At 36.0% G+C, this 21,927-nt stretch overlaps 1 protein-coding gene across 5 annotated transcripts in view; it reads right to left on the reverse strand.

Annotated features, from left to right (window-relative positions):
* Window positions 1-21,927, reverse strand: part of osa (trithorax group protein osa) — a 561,898-nt gene that overhangs the window by 171,828 nt on the left and 368,143 nt on the right. For 3 of the 5 annotated variants that reach the window (XM_090409349.1, XM_090409348.1, XM_090409352.1), the window contains one exon: window positions 4,727-5,428. The exons of 1 other annotated variant lie outside the window; for it this stretch is intronic. In XM_090409349.1, the coding sequence (XP_090265475.1) occupies window positions 4,727-5,428 (702 nt within the window). The remainder of the gene's footprint in view (window positions 1-4,726; window positions 5,429-21,927) is intronic. One more of the 5 variants, XM_090409350.1, reaches the window with a different exon arrangement.

Raw genomic sequence — 21,927 nt, forward strand, 5'->3', positions numbered from 1 at the left:
TCAATAATCTTTGAGTATTTTAGTATACAGTTCACATCTGAGAGCTGCTCAACTTTTATTCGCTTTAAAACTTTCTTACATGTTATTCTTTTCAATATGAAATTCAATTTTATCCTGCTCGAGTAAATAGTGATCACTTCCAATTTCAAATCCTCTGTACACTCTGGTGTCCTGCACTAGGGAGAAAACATCACTATCAACAATAACATAGTCAATGAGACTTTTCTTATTCCTTGCCTCTTCTCTCCATGAGAAATTGGCACATTTTTATGTTGGAACATGCTGTTAGTAATAACCAGTCCATGTCCTGAGCAGAAATCCAACAGGTATTTGCCATTATTATTAGCTTTGCTACTTTTCTCCAAATTTTTCCAAAATATTTTTGTATGTCTGACAATCATTTCCTACTCTGCTATTTAGATCCCCAACAAGGACCAACATTTCCTTTATCATTGTGTCAGTTGCTTTCTAGCTCCACTTCTAGCTTAGTAGAACTTTCTATGGGACCATAGGCACAAATAAGTCTCATTGTCCAATTCCGCATTCTGATATTTGCCCACATCACTAAATAGTGATCACTATTTTTAGTGATCACTGCCTGCCATTCAAGAAGATTCGCTTCATATTTTGTGTCGAATACTATGGCTGCTACTCCTTTTCCTTGATTGTCATTGCCTGAATATAACATTTTGTATTTATTGCTCAGAAAGATCTCACCAGTTTTTGTCTGTTTTGTTTCAGTCACCCCTATTATGTCGATATGGTACTTATCTAATTCCTCAGCTAGCTCCATTGCTTTGCCATTCATGCTTCTTATGTTGATAGTACCGATTTTTAACTCTGGTGATATTGTGTTAGGGTGTGCTTTCAGATTTGTTCCAGTAGCTGAGTTTCTGCTGTTCGCCCTGGTTCCCTGGCTAAAACAACAGGGGGGCGGGGGCTTGTTTAACCGGGCAACGCCCCAGCCGGCATGAAATTTTGTCATGTTGTACCATCATTTTGTATATTGGTTTAAGCCAATAAGAATACAATTTGGTCGGTTAAATCCCAAATTGCCAGTCCATCCTCGTTCGTTCAGTATCCAGGTAGATACCCAATGGGGTGCACCACGAGAAGGTGAGAATTGGACATTAGGTCAGAAGACCTGGCCGGTTCTCCGCATTCCTTTAAAGGCAATGTGGAGGTCTCCTCTCAGTTATACAACTTTGACTCTTAAGCACCCTCAGATTAGAACCTGAAAAAAAAAAAAAAAAAAAAAAATCTTTTTTTACCAATGATGGAGTGTCCAAAGAATGGCTTCCAGTCCTGACATTCATGTTTTGCATCTAAGCAAATGTATTTTTCACACAGTAAATGTCAAATTTTCTGCCATCTCCCCACCTCTCTTCACCTGCCCACAGCACTAGGATAATACATAATGTACATTTTCACATTTCACTGGCAGGATTGCTATATTAAAAATATGAGAATCATTAAATCCATTCATACTGAACACTGCATTCAACCATAAAGAAAACTGATCCATTATATTTAATTTAAAAGCACAAACAAACATGTATCTATCCTCCCTTCTTTCCATCAACCATAATTTAAAAGCATGTTACTATATTCTTTTTACGGAGAGCAACTAATCCAGTAATAGATCTGTTAATACTATTAACAGATTTTTTTATGTATTACTTCATTAAAGGTGGGGGAAGGGGAAAATCGGTGGCAAAATACTGTACTAAGTAATATCAATTCCCCATTTCACACACAACAATATCTGTATAGCCAGAAGCTATACAGCTGCATGAAAATACCAATGAACACAGAAGTGATAAGAACATTAAAGACATATTAACACAATTCCCACCAAGATCATTATCACATGTCAATCTCTAACTTATATCCATAGAACTTGTTCCAATATCGATAAACCTTGACAAAATATCTTTGCAAAATTAATAATAAATTCTCTTTTTTCTGACTTGTTTTCCAGCTATTATGATATACACAAAAGCTGTTGCCTTTGCTGGCAAACCTGCAGAAAGCATAAACTTCAAACAAAAATGTCTAAGCACATCTTGTTATTTCTCTGTGCCACTTCTTTGCATTACGTTCTGTCAGAATGATCAGACTGACCTCTTGTTATATCTATGTATCAAAATAAAACTTGGAAACAAAAGTGCTTTGAATGCAACACATTACTGGAATTTAGAAAAAAAATAATTTCCCTTATTTTTTTTCTTTTATATGCACAATTAATTATATCTGAATATTCAACAAGATGTTTTTTTTTTTTTTTTTTTTTTTAAATTCAAATATATTAAAGTATGGTAGCATATATATCTTTTGAAATCAACCATATTAAAGCAGAAAACATGAAATAGAAGAACAATCCTGAGAGTTGTTTATAAAACATAAAAGAACAAAAAATCTATAGTCCAAACCAAAAAGTCAAACAGAGAAAAGATAAAGAAAGTAGGCAAAAAGATCATCTCACAGAACCTACTGGACACATTGGTACATCTAGTTTAATTGTGTTATACCTCTGATGATTGTGAAAAAAGTGGCTGACCTAAAATTTTGTTCACAGCTGAAGGATGTCAACTGTTTATGTGAGTAGGAATTAACATGCAAACTATAGAACTATTGAGGATTTATTGTGGTGGAAATTGGATATAAATCACTATGATACTATTTCAAAAACAAAATTAAAAATCTAGGTAATATACACCAATTGTTATGCTTCGACCATGTACAATATCTGAATTATAGTTAAATGATGTAAATAACTGCATTATAAAATTGTTTTATGGTAAAGAACTAAAAACATTCCACATCAGTAACAAAGAGCGAAAGCTTTGCTTGAGCAAAAATGGTGACTTGACCACTCCCCTCACCCTCCCAAAAAAAAAAAAAAAAACTGAAGATATTTACAGCACACTGATTATGGCAAACTAGGAATCATGAATTATACTGTAAATAAAAATAACAGACATTTTTACTGCAAGTTCAATATTCCTTAGAACAGATCATGGGCTCAAACTTATGAAACTGAAAAAGCAACATTGAAATATTTCATAATGTGAAGAGAGTGTCTATCACAGTATAATTTATATGAGAAAGTATTCCAGAAACTGAGTTTTGCTCGTCTTCTAAGACAGATTTACATGATTTCATATGAATATATTTCTGCTGAAGACCTATAAGTCATTATGTTTTAACAGCAGATTACCTCATTAACTTCCAAATTGAGTAAGTTAATATCCAACATGGATATTACCTTATATCCAAATACTATTCTTTGTCAAAACTGACAATATCTCTAAGAAATGCCAAATATCTCACTGCAGTTAAAGAACAATATGCACAATTTTTGCCACACAGAACTGTAATTATTTTTTGGTCATCAACTAAATATTTTTAATTAGAAATAGACAATAGTTATTTGGAATTTCTGAGCCTTTAATGAATGAGGAGTTTTGCAAGACACTGAAAGCAACCCAGTTCTGATTTCAAGCTATAAATATGAAGATCCTTCTAAGACAAATTATCTGGGATAAACAATTCAAAGAATTATGAAATACTGTTAAACATTAAAGGCTTAGTTATATGGTGAGAGAATGCCAAGCAATTTAATTTAAGAATCTTTTCTTCTCTAATATTTAACCTCTTTTCTTCTTAACTGAAGGAAAGATTCTTCAGCTAATGTAGAATAAAAAAAAAACATTCATTTTAAAGGTTAAATGGTTAGTTATTTAAGTATTTTTAGCAAGTAACTCTCAATCAGAGTTTGTTTTCATTTTCTGTATATTCTATTCAATAGAACTAAAATCATATGATGTATGTATTTGCTTATAACAAAGCAGTAAAATAACATGGAGTGATAGGACACCATGGCACTTCAAAATCAAATAACTGCATCAGATATTGCACAAGAATGGAGGTATCTTTAAAATGGACACCTTTTGTAATAAATAGAGTTGTAATCAACCACTTTTTTTACTGTAAAAGCTGCTGTTTCAGAAAACCGTTTCAGTACTTCAACTAGCAGTAGTGAGCCTTGACCTTTTCTGTTATTCATTATTTTATGTCAGCTACACTTGATTGTATTCCTGCAGCTTTTGTTTGTTGGGGGAAAAAAGTTACTTAAGAAGTATCTAATAGCGATGGCTATATTATTTCATAAATTACTTCTAAGAAAGGTATTCTCTTACAGAATGTAAATAGATAAGTAGATAGATCAGCAATTTTTTAGCTAAAAATATGTATTCATGTTTAGAAGAGTTAAAACCATCCACCAATATTATGTAGAATCATGATTATAATCTTAATCTCAATTCCAACCACAATAAATTCTACTTAGTCAGCAATTTAATTTCTACATACATAACTAGAAACTTTTCAGTTGTAAGAATGGTTTCACAATTTTCCTTTCAATCATCCTACACATACACATATAAATAGATGAGTTCCACCAAGAATTTAAAACTGAGATATCAATAACAGGAAAAAAAAAAAGCAAAATATATATAATACATAATGTATTTCAAAAATAAATGCCTGTGATTAGAGAGCCAACTATGGTGGCAATACACATATGCATGCAAATACAAAAGACTAACCAATTTATTTAGAAAAGAAAATATGCAAGATCACATTTTCTGAAAAAATTCCTCGGACAGTATTAAGAAGCTATGCAAGCCAAGAATTTTGTATAGTCTCCAGACATTCAACATACCCACAGATGGTGCTGAAGTCTGAGTAAATCCCATGGCTGCACCAGATATTGTCATTGATGTACCATCACAACTTGAAGGTGGACCCAAGGAACCAGGAGTACCAGGGGTAGACACCGTAGGTGGAACCGGTGATGACTGATTGATATTCAGTGGCTGAGATGATGGTGTGCTTGCTGGTGGGGGCATTGGAGATGATTCTTGACCGGTTGAAACTGATGTGGTACCTCCAGATGTAGGTCCCATACTTGGAGTTCCAGAAGGTGTGGAGAGGGAACCTGGTCCTGGTTGGGGTTGCATGTTGCTATAGCTGTTACTATACATCTTCTGTTGTAGATGTTGCCGTAAATACATAGGTGAAGATCGCATATTAGCTGAATTAGCTGCTGCCATTACAGCTGCTTGTGCAGCAGCTTGTGCCCCACCTGGTGGAGGCATAGAACTTTTAGGATATTGATTAGGTGGAGGCATCATATTGTTCATACCATAGCCAGTTGATGGGGGCCCACTTGCTCCATATTGGGAATTCATGTAGTTTCCAGATCCAGGATTGCTGAAATTCTGTGGTCCCGATGATGGATGGTTAGCCATGCGTCCAACAGAAGAATGAGCAGGGTAATTAGGACCTGGACTAGGGTAACTGCTCTGATTCTGGGCTCCATACGTTTGCATACTGAGAGAATTGGGAGGTCGATGATAATTACCTTAAATGAATAAATATTAAAAAAAGTAACCACTATTGAACAAGCTAACAAATAACAATAATAATAATATAAAATTACCATTAAACTACTTGAATTTATTACTAGTGCCGTAAAAATTATACATGCCATGAAATCAAATATTTTTGAAAGTCTTAAGTTTTCAGAACAATAATCAATTATCGTTCTGAAAATTATCTAAACAGCTTGTAATTATTATAACATTAAGTACTACATTAGTCCCTTTTGCTTCACTTATATGAGAAGCAAATATGATTAGTAACATTGAACTGGATACACAATTCATATCAAATTGCATAAAACTGTAATCAACACTAAGTGTTTCAAGAGGAACTACAGCTGTGTACCAATAATAAGAGCACCACAAAACTTGCACTGGCATCAGTCTCTAGAAGATCTAATTAAGTTCAAGTTTCACTGTACAGATATTTAACAACATATGTCAGTTCATAGATGAATTAATGTGGGTTCTATTTCAGGGTAACATACTCTGGAGTAAAGTAGAACTTACACATAGTAAACCTATAACAATCTGGTACCCTGTGCAAGTGTTGGAAAATCCAGAAACCTGTTATAGAGACCTTTTTCCAAGATCCTTTCCAGATACATTCTTCCATGATCCTTTTTTCCCCTAGACACCACTTCAGTCCTCCAAATAAGTAAGGCCAAAAACTTCACACTGATAAATGAAAATTATCTACAACTAAAGGTAATCATAAACATCCATCCCATAGTGGAATTTGAACCTGCCTATGGGAAGGGCAGTGGCCAACTTGCTCAGTCAACCAGCAGGCTAGCTGTTTCCACTATGCCTAAGGCAAGAACTATGAGCTCAATAACACGATATAGTATCATATATAATGGCAGGTAAAGATATGCTGCCCTAATAGAATTGAAGGCAGTGGCCCTATCATTAAAATTTTGAATTATTTTCTAAGATAGTATGATTTCTTCTGAAGTTTTTTTTTAACCATAAAAATTCAGTTTACACTGACTATAAGAAAGAAATTAAAAGAGAAACTAATTTAAAAACAGAGCTTGATTGATATTAAAAGCAACTGTAGTACTGCACGTTTTATTCTAAACAGCCAAATGGTCTGGATTTGTAATATCAACTGTTGCATTTGGGTTTTCTAACTTGATTTCCATTTCTCTATTTTCTATTATTATGTTAAGTAAAAAATAAAGTTCAATTAATAGTTTTATCTTCACTTCCTAAGCATTCACATGCCTACCGGATAAGCCTGACCACTCCAGAAACACCCCAGATCTCTTTCTCATCAGTGACTCTTCCAAGTACACTGCAAATGTAGTGGGTCCCCTAGATAATTCAGACCACAATCGAGTGCTTGTCTCCTCCACAGTGGAACAATGTTCATACAGCAACTCCCAAACAAGAGTAGTCTGACATTATAAGTGTCATATGGGATGGCCTTTGTGATTTCTATTCATCATTCCCATGGTTGGAACGCTGAAAACTATTGTTTTGCCTTAAAACCCAAACATGCACACTGCACATATCACCAAAGTAATCCCTACCAGCCTGGAAGCATGCCGGTAGAGATTACTTTGCCTCAAATAGCTGTTAACCTTATACAAATCACAAATTCGTCCAGCTATTAAATACTGCTCTCACATTCAGGGAGCCCTAAGAGCTCTCCGGCTCAATACAGAAGAAGGCAGTCAGATCTATCATCCTATAACAACCCATCTCTTACCAACTCTTGTTGGCAAGAGATGGGTTGTTATAGCCGGTAGGGATTACTTTGCCTCAAATAGCTGTTAACCTTATACAAATCACAAATTCGTCCGGCTATTAAATACTGCTCTCACATTCAGGGTGGGAGCCCTAAGAGCTCCCTGGCTCAATACAGAAGAAGGCAGTCAGATCTATCAACCTATAACAACCCATCTCTTACCAACTCGCTCCACCCACTTTCACTTGGTTTCTGCAGTATATGTCTTCTATAAATATTTCCATGACAAATGCTCATATGAAATAGCATCAATGATTCTTCCATTCTGTACTAAATCCATTGGAACATGTGACATCTAACATCCTTCCACAGTATAACTCCAAATACACAGAACAAGTTTCTTTTCCTCCTCCTCTATCCCTGCTTACAACTGTATTGTGGAACAGTTCCCCCCCCCCCCCCCCCAATCTGTTTCCCAAGTAATACTACATACAGCCTTCAAATCAAATGTAAAAAACTTCTCCTCTCTCAACCCACTACCCACATACTGTCTTAACATGCCATAGGTTGATCAACCAATCTTTCATGTAGGGCCAAACATAAATTAGCTTGCACACTGAGATTAAACTCTACAACTCTGATAAATCAACAGCAAAAACATGATCAGTGCAATATAAATTTATTGTAATAAGCAACAAAAATCCTGTACAAATGTACAAAAAATAAATAATGATTAGCCCACTGATTTTCTTTATCCTGTTTTCCATTAGATGTAATGAATCTGGAATCCTGGAGTAAAACATATCTTATTTCAAGTTCTTTGGTTCTTGTTTTTTGCATCATTCCCTTCTTGCTCCCACTGCAACATTACATTTTCCTTCTCTAATCTCATTTTGTGATTAAGTATATTTGTGCAAGACTGTGACCACTTCATCCACTAGCTAACTTCCAGCAACTCCCCGACAAAAATAAATAAATAATAATAATATCGTTATTCCATATATCTAGAAAGCTATTCAACAAAGTCATTCACCAAAAAACTGGTGAATCCTATATGTTCAACTGAAGACCTTTGCCAAATAGACATCCATCCCATATAAACAATTCCCCCACTCCTCCAAAAATGTTATGTTAAGTTCATACTCTTACTCTACTAAAGGATGTCTATAATCTAAAGACTACCAATAACATTTTATAAAGGCCATCAAATGTTTTGGCACATATACAAGAAAATGGAGACTATAAAGTTGCAGTTTCTTTACCTTATATAAAAAAACACCATGGATTAAATTGCTACTGTGTTAAAGTAGCATGACTTTAAAAGATAGCGATATTACATCATCCTCAATCCACCATTTAAGGGATCATGTATGCAAAATTTTCAGTACATAGGATATGTTATGTCAGAAAGATGGGACACTCGGAAGAGATTTGCATGAAAGAACATATTAAAGATGTAGAGAAAATGCCTAGGTTATCATGCTACCAACAAAAAACATTTGATAGCATGATAAACTCTGGCAACTCACAAGAATGCCATATACATTGAATTTAACAGTTATGTTAAATTCAACATGAAATGACATGCCTTCCAACAACACCATGCAACAAAAATCAAGGCCTTATTTTAAACCAACTATGGCCAATACATAAAAGACCTAAGAAGCTGGAAACTAGGTTATAATAGACAATACACTGGGTAGCTCAGCTCGACAATGAACGTTATGTTTGAAATAACAATATGTTATGCACCATCAAGTTATACACTATTCTATCTATAGCAGTTCACATAATAGATTGATTCCTAATACATACCTGATGAAGTATGCCATTAAAGCATATGATACTAATTTAACTCTGTTTTTTCACTTCGATTCATATCAGAAGTAACACTATTATTTTAAGTTCATTATGACTTTAAAACAAAACATTAATTAGATTTCTAAGAAGCCAACACATGAAATTATTTTTATTATATTCCTACACGGATACTGAACAACTGAAAAAAGATTCATGTTTAAGAAAAATAATTTAAAATGCCATAAAACACAAACACATAAAACATTAAAAAAAAAATAAACTAATGGATTCTCAAAGTAAAGCCAATGCCCTTTTAGTTGCAAAGAGTTGGGTTCAAATCACATCTAGGATATGAAGTACATGTATAAAGGTTGTTTGAAAAGTTTGGTAAAAAAATAAGTTAAACACATTTGTTTGGAATCTCAACATAGTCTCCATCGAGGTTTACACATTTGTTCCAGCAAGTTTCCAATTTTTTCATTCTATCTAAAAAGTAGGATATGTCAAATTGTGCAAAATAGTATTGACACCAAGCCAAATTTTTTAGTTTGGGAATAAGAAGAAGTCACATGGAGCCAAGTCCAGAGAATACGATGGATGTGGAACCAATTCAAACCTCAATTTGTGCAATTCTGCCACTGCGACGACTGATGTGTGGGACGGTGAGTGGTCTTGATGAAAGAGCACTTTTTTCTTTGCACACCAATCTTGCCTGTTTCTTCTTCAGTTCATTTTTTAAACAGTCCAACAATGATGCATAATAAACTCCTGTTATTGTCTTACCCTTTTTCAAATAGTCTATCATGATAACTTCAAATCCCAAAAAACAGTGGCCATCACCTTCCCAGCTGACAAAATGGTCTTTGCTTTGTTCGGTGCTGTTTCACCAGAAATTATCCACTGTTTTGACTGCTGCCTGGACTCAGGTGTGTAGTGGTGGATTCAAGTTTCATCTACAGTCACGAATCGAGACAAAAAATCCTGCAAATTGCGATTAAGCATTGCCAAACACTGCGTTGAAAAAACATCTTTTCGCATGTGTTTTTGATTGACAGTCAATAATCACGGCACCCAATCACGCACACAGCTTTTTAATGTGCAATTTTTCGTGCAGGATATTATACACCCATTCAGTTGAGATGCCTAAAATCTCAGCAATCTCATGCACTTTACTCGGCAGTCTTCCATAACGATACCATGGATTTTGTCAATCATTTTCTTCGTAGTAACCTTAGTCGGGCATCCAGAGCGTGCTTCATCATTGATGGACTTACGACCACATTTAAACTCATTTATCTAAAAATAAATAGTCTTTAATGCTGGTGAAGAGTCTCCACAAACTGCATATAACTCAGACTTTGATCTGCACAGCCATCTACTTCTTTAAATAAAAGTTTTATCACTGCACGAAACTCGTTTTTCTCCATTTTTACGAAAACGTGAATACGGTGATTTTAAATGTTTGCCAATGAGAACTATGCGTCGTCCATGGCTAAAATTTTGCCAGAGCTCATGAAAAAGATGATACGTGCTGACACTGGCATGAATGAACGAATTGTGTTGCCATCTTATTGGAAATTTACCAAACTTTTCAAACAAACCTTGTATAAGAGCTCTAAGGGAAGGTAAGTCATTTTGCCCATAAGTTTGACAAACCAACTGCATGACACATAAAATCCACAAGCATCCACACTTTACAGATAGGTTTAACTGCACTATTAACGTTTAAGATTTGGTTGCAGGTCCATTACACTTAATGTGTTAAAGGAAGGTGAGATAACCACATGTTTAAGAGGAAGGTTAAAAAAAAAAATGCCAAATATATTAGAAATTTTCTAACCTTTTTGATGTGATAGTGATTTAAAAAATGACTGGGGGGGGGGGGAATGGAATGGATATCTCTATCACTGAGTTTCACTAAGACAGCACAGCCTAGGAATGAGACATTACTGGATCAAATTGCTTAGAGTCTTAAGTCCCATAGGTACAATGTTATATCAAAGAAACTTCACTATAGCAAACTACCTACTAGAACAAACCATTCCCATTATCCCATGAGCTTGGTATGGTGAGAATCAACTGCATTAGATGCAGACAAAAGAATGTTGTCAAGCAACATTTACCCATCACACTGTCAAATGAGCTTATAAATGCACTCAGCTAATATAAACAACAATTGTTATAGAAATGAAATAATCTCATTATGAGAGCTAAATATGACAATGAAAGAGTATTCTATATACTAACAAAAAGTGACTCAGTTTTTAACATTGTGTCTCCTTCTATTCTTAGATTCCTAAAATTGTCATTTCTGGAAAACCAAGAATCTGATATTCTATGGATATTTAAATATATGTAAGTCCACTTACCATTTATATATAGTCTGCAGGCAAATTGATAGGGTAAATAGTTATTCATAAAATATATACTTTACTGAAAGGAAATATGGATTAGCAAACATGTGATCAAGATTGCCAAATATCTGTATTATGGAGCCCATAAAAAAAATTAGCTCAAATTTAATGTATTTGTAAATTCTTAGTATTTTTTCAAAAAAAAAAAATTAATTACATCAAAAATCTCAACACTGGAAACAGATACGAAAGTCCCCCCCCCCCCACTACCTTGCATGAGTGATACATAATACTTGACAAGAACTGTATACGTGTTTTAAGTATTTTTTATCCTGAAATAAAAATGCAAAATTCTGAATGTGAAAGAATAACTTCCATGACTTCCTTAGAAATGTACTTTGGATTGAATGCTGACTACTGGAGAGTACCCTACAACAAAAGAGGTGACATGATAGAGACATTTAAGCTGGTAACGGAATTTTATCAGATTAATCCAGAGGGGATTATGAGTCGAAGGCAAGAGGAGAAAAACCAGAGGCCATCCCTGAAAGTTATGTGAGAGTGTGGTGAAGAGGGGTGCGAGGAGTAGATTTGTTAGATAGAGAATTGTCAGAATATATTGTTAATGCAGGGAGAATTGAGGATTTTAAGATTCAATATGATAGATATGTTGTCAGTTGAATGAACCTCCCACGATGAGTCTACCGATTCCATGGGGGGGGGGGGGGTAATAATAATAATAAACTTACAGTTAATATTTCTCTAGTATTAAACTAGCATTTTCAGAACCATATGAGACAAAATACGTTACTAATTGTTAATAAATAATCACATTGATAGAAAAACTCATGGGCTCACTTTAGTGAGTAGTATGGGCATGGCAAACCTGAGGTACCTGATGCTGGACAATGCCTTACTTCATGTAATATACATCTGTTATATTATCTGTAGACTGGTCCCTCCCCTTCTTTCTTTTTTCTTCTCTTCTTGCTCCTTACCCCCAATGCTATTAGAGTATTCGAGGGCTGGGGGGGGGGGTGAATCTTTCCAATCTTGCTATGTCATTTCGCCTATTGCAGCCACTGAAGGGGGCAAGCTAGCCCCAATAGCTGCTGGTCCAAAGCGCGGATAAATGGCGAGGGTTAACGTCAGGAAGGGCATCTGGTCGTAAAACTTTACTGCCAGCTCTAGCTATGATCATATGAGTCGAAAATAAAGTGATACAATGATACAAAGGCTGGGGCATACCTCTTAAGCGATGCACAGCCACATCGTCCTACAGCTGCGAGAAGTGGACGAGGGATACCGCATCAAGGGCGGATGCAGTTAAAGAAGCGAGCCCAGCAAGTGTAGAGAATGTTGTAAGTGGGAACATTGAATGTTGGAAGCATGACTGGAAGGGGAAGAGAGGTGGCAGACATGATGAGAAAGAGGAAGTTGGACGTTTTATGTGTGCAGAAAACAAGGTGGAAGGGGGAAAAGGCGAAAGAACTAGGAGAAGGGTATAAATTGTTCTACTCTGGAGTGAATAAAGAGGAAGGAAATGATGTCGAAATTGTGATGTGTGGAAGAATGAAGGGTGAAGTACTAGAAGTGGGTAGGAGGAACGACAGGATCATGCAAATGAAACTGGGTCTTGGAGAAGAGCAACTGGTCATCTTATGTGTATACGCCTCACAAGTTGGCTGTACAGCAGAAGAGAAAGATGAATTCTGGAATGTGCTTGGATGAAGAAATGAGGGAACTGGAAGAAAACGAAATGCTGATTGTCAGAGGAGACTTGAACTGACACATAGGGAGACACAATAGGGACTGTGAAAGGGTGCATGGTGACCATGGAGTGGGAATGATGAACCAGGAAGGAGAGAGGATTTTGTACTTTGCAGTAGCGTTTGATCTGGCAATTGTGAACTCCTTTTTCTGTAAGAGGGAAGAGCATTTGATAACATTTAGAAGTGGCAACAACAGTTCACACATTGACTACATTTTGACTAGAAGAAAACATCTTAAGGCAGTAACAAATTGTAAAGTAATCCCAACAGATCAAGTGGTGCAGCAACACCGGCTGCTGTGTGCAGATTTTAAAATAAAGTCAAAGATAAGAACCTTTGGAAGCCATGGGAGGAAGACAATTAAGTGGTTTTGCTTAAAAGAAGAGAGTGTGAGGAACCGTTTTAGGAAGAAAGTGTTAGAGAGGATTTCGGATGGACTAGAAAGTGTACAAGATTGGTGGAGACATAATTCAAAAGCAATTCTAAGCTGTGCAATTGAGGTTCTTGGTGAAACATCCGGAAAGATCAGAGAGCAGGAGGGGGTTCGTGGTGGAATAATAATGTACAAGACACAGTAACGGATAAGAGGAAGGCATAGCAGAAGTGGGATGAATCAAGAGTGGAAGAGGACAGAGAGAAGTACAGAGAGAAAAAGCGAGAAGCCAAGAGAGTTGTTGCACAAGTGAAGGACATGGCATATAAAGACCTTTACGATCAATTAGAAACAAAGGAAGGACAGAGAAAGATTTATCGATTGGCAAAATGTAGAAATAAGGCATCAAAGGACACCGTACATGTGAGGCAGATCAAAGACTCTGGAGGAAGGGTATTAAGGAGGGGCGTGGACATAAGAAACAGATAGAGAATATACTTTGAAGGGGTTTTAAATGAAGAAATTGCAAGGACTCACAGAGAAGATGGAGAGCCTTATGAGGGGATGGTGCAAAACATTAGTAAAGTGGAAGTGAAGGAGACCATAAAGAGGATGAAAAATGGAAAATCGGTGGCCCTGACAGGATCCCAGGAGGCATGGAAGGCACTGGGAGAAGAGGGAATTGACCTGCTGTGGGACCTGTTAATAAAAGTTTGTCAACAGGAAAATATACCTGAGGAATGGAGGGAAAGTAGTCTTGTCCCATTCTACAAGAGCAAAGGGGGATGCACAAGACTAAGAATTACAGACGAATAAAGTTGATGTCCCACACAATGAAAATCCATGAGAGGGTTCTTGATGGAAGACTGAGGAAGGAGGTGGAGATTGCAAAGGAGCAATTTGGCTTCATGCCTCGTCGATCAATGACAGATACTATCTTTGGGTTATGACAGATGATGGAAAAGTCTCAAGAGAAGCAACGGAAGCTACATCTGGTATTTAATGATCTGGAGAAAGCGTTTGATAGAGTGCCAAGGCAAGAAATCTGGAGGTGTCTGAATGAGAAGAGGGTACTGGAGAAATATGTCAGGCTAGTGCAGGAGATGTACAGAAATGTGATGACAAGAGTTTGGAGAGACAGAAAGTTTTCCAGTGACAGTTGGCTTGCATCAAGGGTCAGTATTAAGTTCGTTCTTGTTTAATATTGTGATGGAAGAGGCAAGAGAAGACGTGCCTTGGACTATGTTGTATGCAGATGACATCGTGCTGTGTGCAGAATCAAGAGAAGAAGTGGCAGCTAAACTGGAAAGTTGGAGGAAAGTACTGGAAGAGAGAGGTATGAGACTGAGCAAAGGTAAGACAGAGTATATCTGTTGCAAAGTGGATGGCAGCCAGGAGACAGATCTGGAGCTGAAAGGAAATGTCATCAAGAAGGTCAGTGACTTTAGATACTTACTGTAGGTTCAACAATGAAAGAGGATGGTGAGGCTGAGAAGGAAGTGGGATGCAGGATACAAGCGGGTTGGAGGAACTGGAGAGAGATGGCTGGAATGTTATGCGATAAGAGGGTGTCGATCAATCTAAAAGGCAAAATCTACAGGATAGTAGTGAGACCAGCTATGACGCATGCTATGGAAACTGTGGCCCTGAGGAAAAATAACATCAGCAGGATGGAGGTAGCGGAGATGAGAATGCTAAGGTGGATGTGTGGTGTGACCAGAAATGATCATCTGAGAAATGACTATGTAAGGGGAAAGGTGAAAGTTACGAACTTAGGAGCAAAGATACAGGCAAGGTTGAGATGGTTTGGTCATGTGATGAGGAGGGAGGAAGAGTATGCAGGAAGAAAGATCACGCAGCTGGATGTGCAAGGGAGGAGAAAGTGCAGCCGGCCAAAGAAGAGATGGAGGGAGATGGTGGAGGAGGACTTGAGGATGAAGAACTTGGATGTGGCTACAGCCCAAGACAGGAGGTTGTGGAGGAGACCCACTACAAACAGTGACCCTACTTAAGTGGGAAAGGCTGCAGAAGAAGATTGATAGATAAACTAATTAAATTTATTATATATTTCTATTTCAAAAAAGCAAGAAATAGTTGAAGAATCAGTCATTAAGATTTCGCCAATGTAGAAAATCCTCACATGATACGATAAATTTAATTAATTTTCTGTCACTGTAATTATTAACAGAGAGGACAATCCCATCTAAATGTTAATTTTTATATCATTCTAAAACCATTACATTAATTTTTTACTTTGTCTATATCATTCTGCAACACCAGAGAAATATTAGGTGTGAATTTATTAAAAAACTAAGTATTTTTGCTTGGTCTAATATGTTAAATTTAATTTAGTATTTTTCTCTTCTGAGTCATGGCATTACTTCTTTCTCTTTTGTGGATTTCATATTTTGACCAGTTTGGCTAGTAAGGCCTATCAGTCAACAGAAGATTCAAAAAACATCTGTGTATACACACACACACACACATCTATCTTTATTTGCTTAACATAAATCTTTGTTTTCTGCACTCAATGACTGCATTAGAAACAAGCATTGCCACATACTTTCTGCAGCCGAAAAGAGGATGTTAGGACAAATGCATTTAGTTTGATAGCATGATTGTTGCTATAATAAAACTGCTTTGCTTGCATGTATATGCAATAAAACATCTGTGGGAAGGAGGTGTTTTTCATTATATAGGATCATTTTCATTCCAGTTCTCTATTTACACTAACTGTTGTTAAATATAGTACATAGACTGTTTTACATAGAATGGTTTTACTTCAAGAAAGCTTAAAGCGCATTTCGGACTCTTACAAGCCCATTGCCAAAAACCCTGAACGGTGAATCCCTATCCCATATATTGCAGGCATCTCTGAGATACCTGCTAAGATTCTGGAAACATATTCTATTCCTACTTTTTTCCCTAACAAAATCTCCTATTGGTTACCACTCACAAAAGTTAAGGATCCCTAAACACCAGAGAGGGGTGGTGGTGGGATGCTTATCTTTTGTGAGTTCAATGCAAGTACCTCCACTCATACTTTGGACAAACAGGATGTTTTGTGGAAAAACTACAACACCACCAATCTTATATTAAGAACAATAATCCTGGAAAATCTGGTCTTGCTCAGAGTCTCCTCTCATGGACACTGCCCATGATATCCTATGATCCAATACTTACCTTTTACATTGGTGCAGATTCAAGTTTGAGCAGTTATTTAAAGAGAGGGCTGAAGCACTTCCACACAGCCCAAATTTAAATCGGAGTGACTCTCTCTCTATTGACAAGATACAGCAAAGTCTCATTCCCATTTTAATTATTTTTTGCTGTGAAATGACAATGCTGTGTCATTTCATTATGTTATTAAATTTAATTTTATTTCAAATCACTTAATTTTAAATTTAGACCTTAACTGTAATCTTATTCAGTAACCACCCACTAGGTGGCATCTGGCACTTAGCTCAGCACCATAAACAGGATTAACATTCCTTACCGTAGCTTCACATTGTGTTCATGCCGATGCACTGATGACTAGTTAGTTTCTGGTTGAAATATTTGCAATAATAAAATTACTATATTCTTATGAATATGTGTGTATAATATTGTAATAATGGCACAAGTTCCATTAAAAATTCTTCAAATTTTATAGCTGCTTTCAATACTAATACATTTGATCTTTTATGGTGTATACTGAAAGAGAAATTTTTTTTTTATTGCTGCCTTTGTTTCCAAATTATCAAAACATTAATATACTGCCATCAAACAAAAGATTTAAAGTTCAGCTCCCTCTAATGAAAACAGGTTTTCAACATGACTGAGAATTATTTTTATTGGGATAAGTAAATAACATCTAGATATGTAATATGTACACCAGATGGAAAGGGAACATAAAAGAGAGATTTCCAAATTTGAATGTACATGTGCAATGTATTTTTTTTTTTTTTTTTAGAAAAATGACAAAGATAATATTAATAACATGCAGCACTGTTAATGCTCTCAGCTGCTGTAGAATATGGTGGAGTAGCTCCAGTATGTCCTGTTGTGATTTTATTAATATTTAGTATTACATAATCATTTTTTAAATATTTGTATATTGTGCTGGTACTGTATATTGTAACACTTGACAATATAAAATAACATTTAGGCATAATAAAGTAAAGTGTTACTATATATGTAAGATTATAGTAAAACACATGTAACCAATGGGAACAGAACAAGCAACCATGACATCACTGTTTAGCAAATTCAATATGAGTGATCATTGTGAAATGTAAAGTGTGTACATTACCAGGGTTGAACAATTTGTGGTTTGAAAAGAAAAGTGGTGAGAGAGTGAAAGTTTTTTGGAAGCAAGTGACAGAAGTGCAGCTGTGTGATTTGAAAGATATGAGAGAAGAGAAGACATGAAAGTTGCTGAAAGAGGTAAAAAGGAGCAAGAAAATTAGGACTAGGTTTATTGGAACAGTGTGATGAGTGAATTGTGAAGAAAGCAATGATCCAAGGTGTGCATTGAACAGAAGGAATGGTGTGCAGTTTGTTGATGCACAAAGTAAATTTGATTGACTAAAGGACTTCAAAGTGATTACTGAATGGATTTGAAGTCAGGTATTTGAATAAAAGAGCTGTTCATAGAGAATTTGGAAGTGTAAATTCAGGAAAATTAGAGCCATTGGAGACAGTCATCACAAAATGCAAATTTAGTTATGGCCACAAAGGGCCATAACTAAATTTCAAAAAGCTTTGAAAATTGGTTAGTCATAACTAGATAAAAAATTATTAGAATTATTGAAACTTTTATTAATATTGATAGTTTGGTTAATGATATTAGAGAATGCAAGGATGTGTACTACTAATGACAGCATAACTGTAACCCTAAGGGTAAAAATTCAGCAGAAAGGCAAGGACTTGGAACACATGATGTGAGAAAAAGACCAATAGTGCAAAATATATAATAAGTTGCGGCTGTAGGTCAAAGGGTGCAGAGAAAGATGTAGAGGACATGCATGGGCAAATGGGCTCAATGCGTACAGGGTGAGTAACTCTCACTGGACTACAGCTATGCAGATATAATTCAAAGGAGAAACATGAGAGTAGGGGAAAAGAAATGGAATAACTACTAAGAGATAATTACCTAAAAGAGAATGTGAGTGGACTGGGAGTTTGATAGTACTGGATCTTATCTTGTGATTGCACCAAAGCATTGGTCCATAGCCAAGCAGCCACTATCGGGAGAAAGCGGTTTAAGCAGTCTTAACCTTTAGGTCACTAAGCAGATGGAATTTACAATTAAAAGGAAGTGGACAATGAGACTTATTTGTGCCTATGGTCCCACAAAAGGTTCTACTAAGGCAGAAGTGGAGGACTTTTTTGAGGTTTTAGAAAAAGCCACTGACACAATGAAAAATGAAAAGTTGGTCCTTGTTGGGGATCTAAATAGCAGAGTAGGAAATGAGTGTGAGACATACAAAAATATTTTGGGAAAATTTGGAGAAAAGAGCAAAGCTAATAATAATGGCAAATATCTGTTGGATTTCTGCTCAGGACATGGACTGGTTATTACTAACACCATGTTCCAACATAAAAATGTGCACAAATTCACATGGAGAGAAGAGGCTAGGAATAAGAAAAGCCTCATTGACTATGTTATTGTTGATAACATAGTCAATTGATAACATTGACTATGTTATTACTTTCAATTTCAAATCCTCTATACACTCTGGTGCAGGACACCAGAGTGTATAGAGGATTTGAAATTGAAAGTGATCACTATTTAGTCTTGAGCAGGATAAAATTGAATTTCATATTGAAAAGAATAACATGTAAGAAAGTTTTAAAGCGAATAAAAGTTGAGCAGCTCTCAGATGTAAACTGTAGACTAAAATACAAACAAAGATTATTGAAGAAAAAATGAAAGAGCTTGAGAACAGGAATCAAACCTTGGAGATTCAGTGGCAAACTCTGAAGAAAACATTGATTAATTCTGCCAGAGAGGCATGTGGTGAGGTTGTCTGTAAGGATAAAAAAATCAGAACTCCCTGGTGGACACAGGAAGTTAACGAGGCAGTGAAGGAAAAGAAAAAGCATATCAAAAGTTCCTGTCAAATAAGTCACTTGTGCTCTTAGAGAATATAGAGACAAATGCAAGAATGCTAAACACTGTGTAAAACTAGCTAAACAAAAGTCATGGGAGGACTTTGGCAAGAATATAGAAAATAAATATCAAGAAGGTGGCAAAATATTCTGGAGGTTGTTGAAGAAGCTTAGGAATGGGGGAAAGTGTGCTGTAAACGGAGTTAGAGATGATAAAGGTGACATGAAAACGAGAGAAAAAGATATCCTTGAAGTATGGAGTAATTACTTTGAAAAACTGCTAAATGAAACAAGCAGTGATGACAGCACAGTGGCAAAAAACACTGACCAGGCTTGCAGTCAGGAATACATATCCATACTTGAAGTAGAAAAAGCCATCAATGGCTTGAAATGTGGAAAGGCAGCAGGAGTAGATGATATTTGACCAGAAATGCTGAAGTATGGTGGTATAAAAGTCATACAGTGGCTGCACTGCATAGTTCAGAAGGCCTGAACAGAGGGATGAATTCCCGATGATTGGAGTAGAGCTCTCATAGTACCCATATATAAAAAGGGAAATAAAACTGCATGTGAGAATTACAGAGGTATTTCCCTATTGAGTGTTCCTGGCAAGATCTATGCAAGTATACTTGAGAAACGGTTGAGAAGAATTGTGGAAGAAAAGCTTGGTGAAGAACAAGCTGGATTCAGGCCAAATAGAGGCTGTCAGGATCAGATCTTCACTTTACGACAAATAGCCCAGAAAGCATGGGAATATAACAAAGATCTGTATTTAAGTTTTGTTGATTTGGAAAAGGCATATGACAAGGTGCCAAGAGAGAAGCTATTCAATACGCTGCAGTTATATGGTGTCAATGGGGCATTATATCAAGCAATACTTAGTCTTTATTTGAGTTGTAAGCCAGCAGTTAGAATTGAAGGAAGTACAGGAAGATGGTTTAATGTTAAATCTGGTGTGAGACAAGGATGTACATTATCCCCTCTGTTATTCATTATCTATACGGATCACATTATGAAGGAAAGTAGTATTAAACATGATATCAAACTTGGAGATGTTAATGTCAGCTCTTTGCTTTATGCGGATGATGTTATACGTCTAAATAAATCTGCTACAAGTCTGCAAGATTCTCTGACTAAATTGAATAGCTGTTGTAATAGATATGGTATGAAGGTCAGCAATAAAAAGACAAAGACAATAAAAATAGGCAGAATGATTGAAAATGTCAAATGTGTTGTGAATGGAGAACCTGTGGAACAAGTAAAACATTTCAGCTATTTAGGCACGATTTTTACTGAAGATGGTAAATTAAATATAGAAATAGACAACAGAATCAGCAAAGCTGGTATGGTGGGAAGTCAATTGAATAAATTCATATGGAATAAGAGAGAAATTAGTCGGAACACTAAATTAGCTGTATACAAGACAGTGTTCAAACCAGTTTTAACTTATGGATCTGAGAGCTGGGTCAGAAGTAAAACACTTGATCAAAGACTAGAGACCACAGATATGAGAGTCCTGAGAAAGATTATAGGTGTGAACAGATGGCATCGATGGCAATATCATATTAAAAATGAGGATATTAGGAAATAACTTGACATTGTCAGCATCCAGGAATGCGTTAGTAGAGCTAATCTCAGGTGGTATGGTCACTTAAACAGAATGGGCAAGGAAAGATTAGCAAAACAAGTGTTCTCTGCCAGGTTGGCAGCAAAACAACCCAGAGGAAGACCAAGATATAGGTGGAATGATACGGTACAAAGTGCCTTAGACGATAGAAATATAAGATCTGATAATGTTGGAGTCTTAATTAGTAACAGACTGATTTGGAGGAAAATTGTAGATAGGAAATTAATAATGGTGTAATTTTTTTTTTCATGTAGTACTATCATATCCTGAACCCCCCCTTGAGGGTACATACCAGGAATTTGATGATGATGATGATGATGAAGGAAGTGTATTTCTATGAACTACAGAGTTGCTGATTATGACAAACTTCGGAGATGCCGTGGAGCAGTGCCATGCCATAAGATGCTACAAAGGATGCATGTTATAAGTGCATGGAAACCAGATTAATTGGTGTGTTTCAGGGAAATGGTATTAGATTATATCTAGTTAAGAGGATAAATCATTCATAAATGGATGAGTAGCATCGTTATGCAAGAAGTGGAAAAAGTAGTAAGAGGTTTAGTAGCATGTTAAAAGAGCATAAACAGCAATAGAAAAGGATTAAATTTTAATTCTTCCAACATCAACCAAGCATCTAAGCCTTAACACTCAGAAGTAGTAACTTTTTTTTTTCTTGGTTAGAAAATAAATGATGCTTGACAAAAAATTATATCCATAATAATGCTTCATGGTATAAACAACACCAAGAAAGAAAAAATACATTTA

This window comes from Typopeltis vanoorti, chromosome 19 (assembly GCF_054136105.1).
Source record: "Typopeltis vanoorti isolate ZY-2024b chromosome 19, IOZ_Tvanoo_1.0, whole genome shotgun sequence".
Lineage (NCBI taxonomy): Eukaryota > Metazoa > Arthropoda > Arachnida > Uropygi > Thelyphonidae > Typopeltis > Typopeltis vanoorti.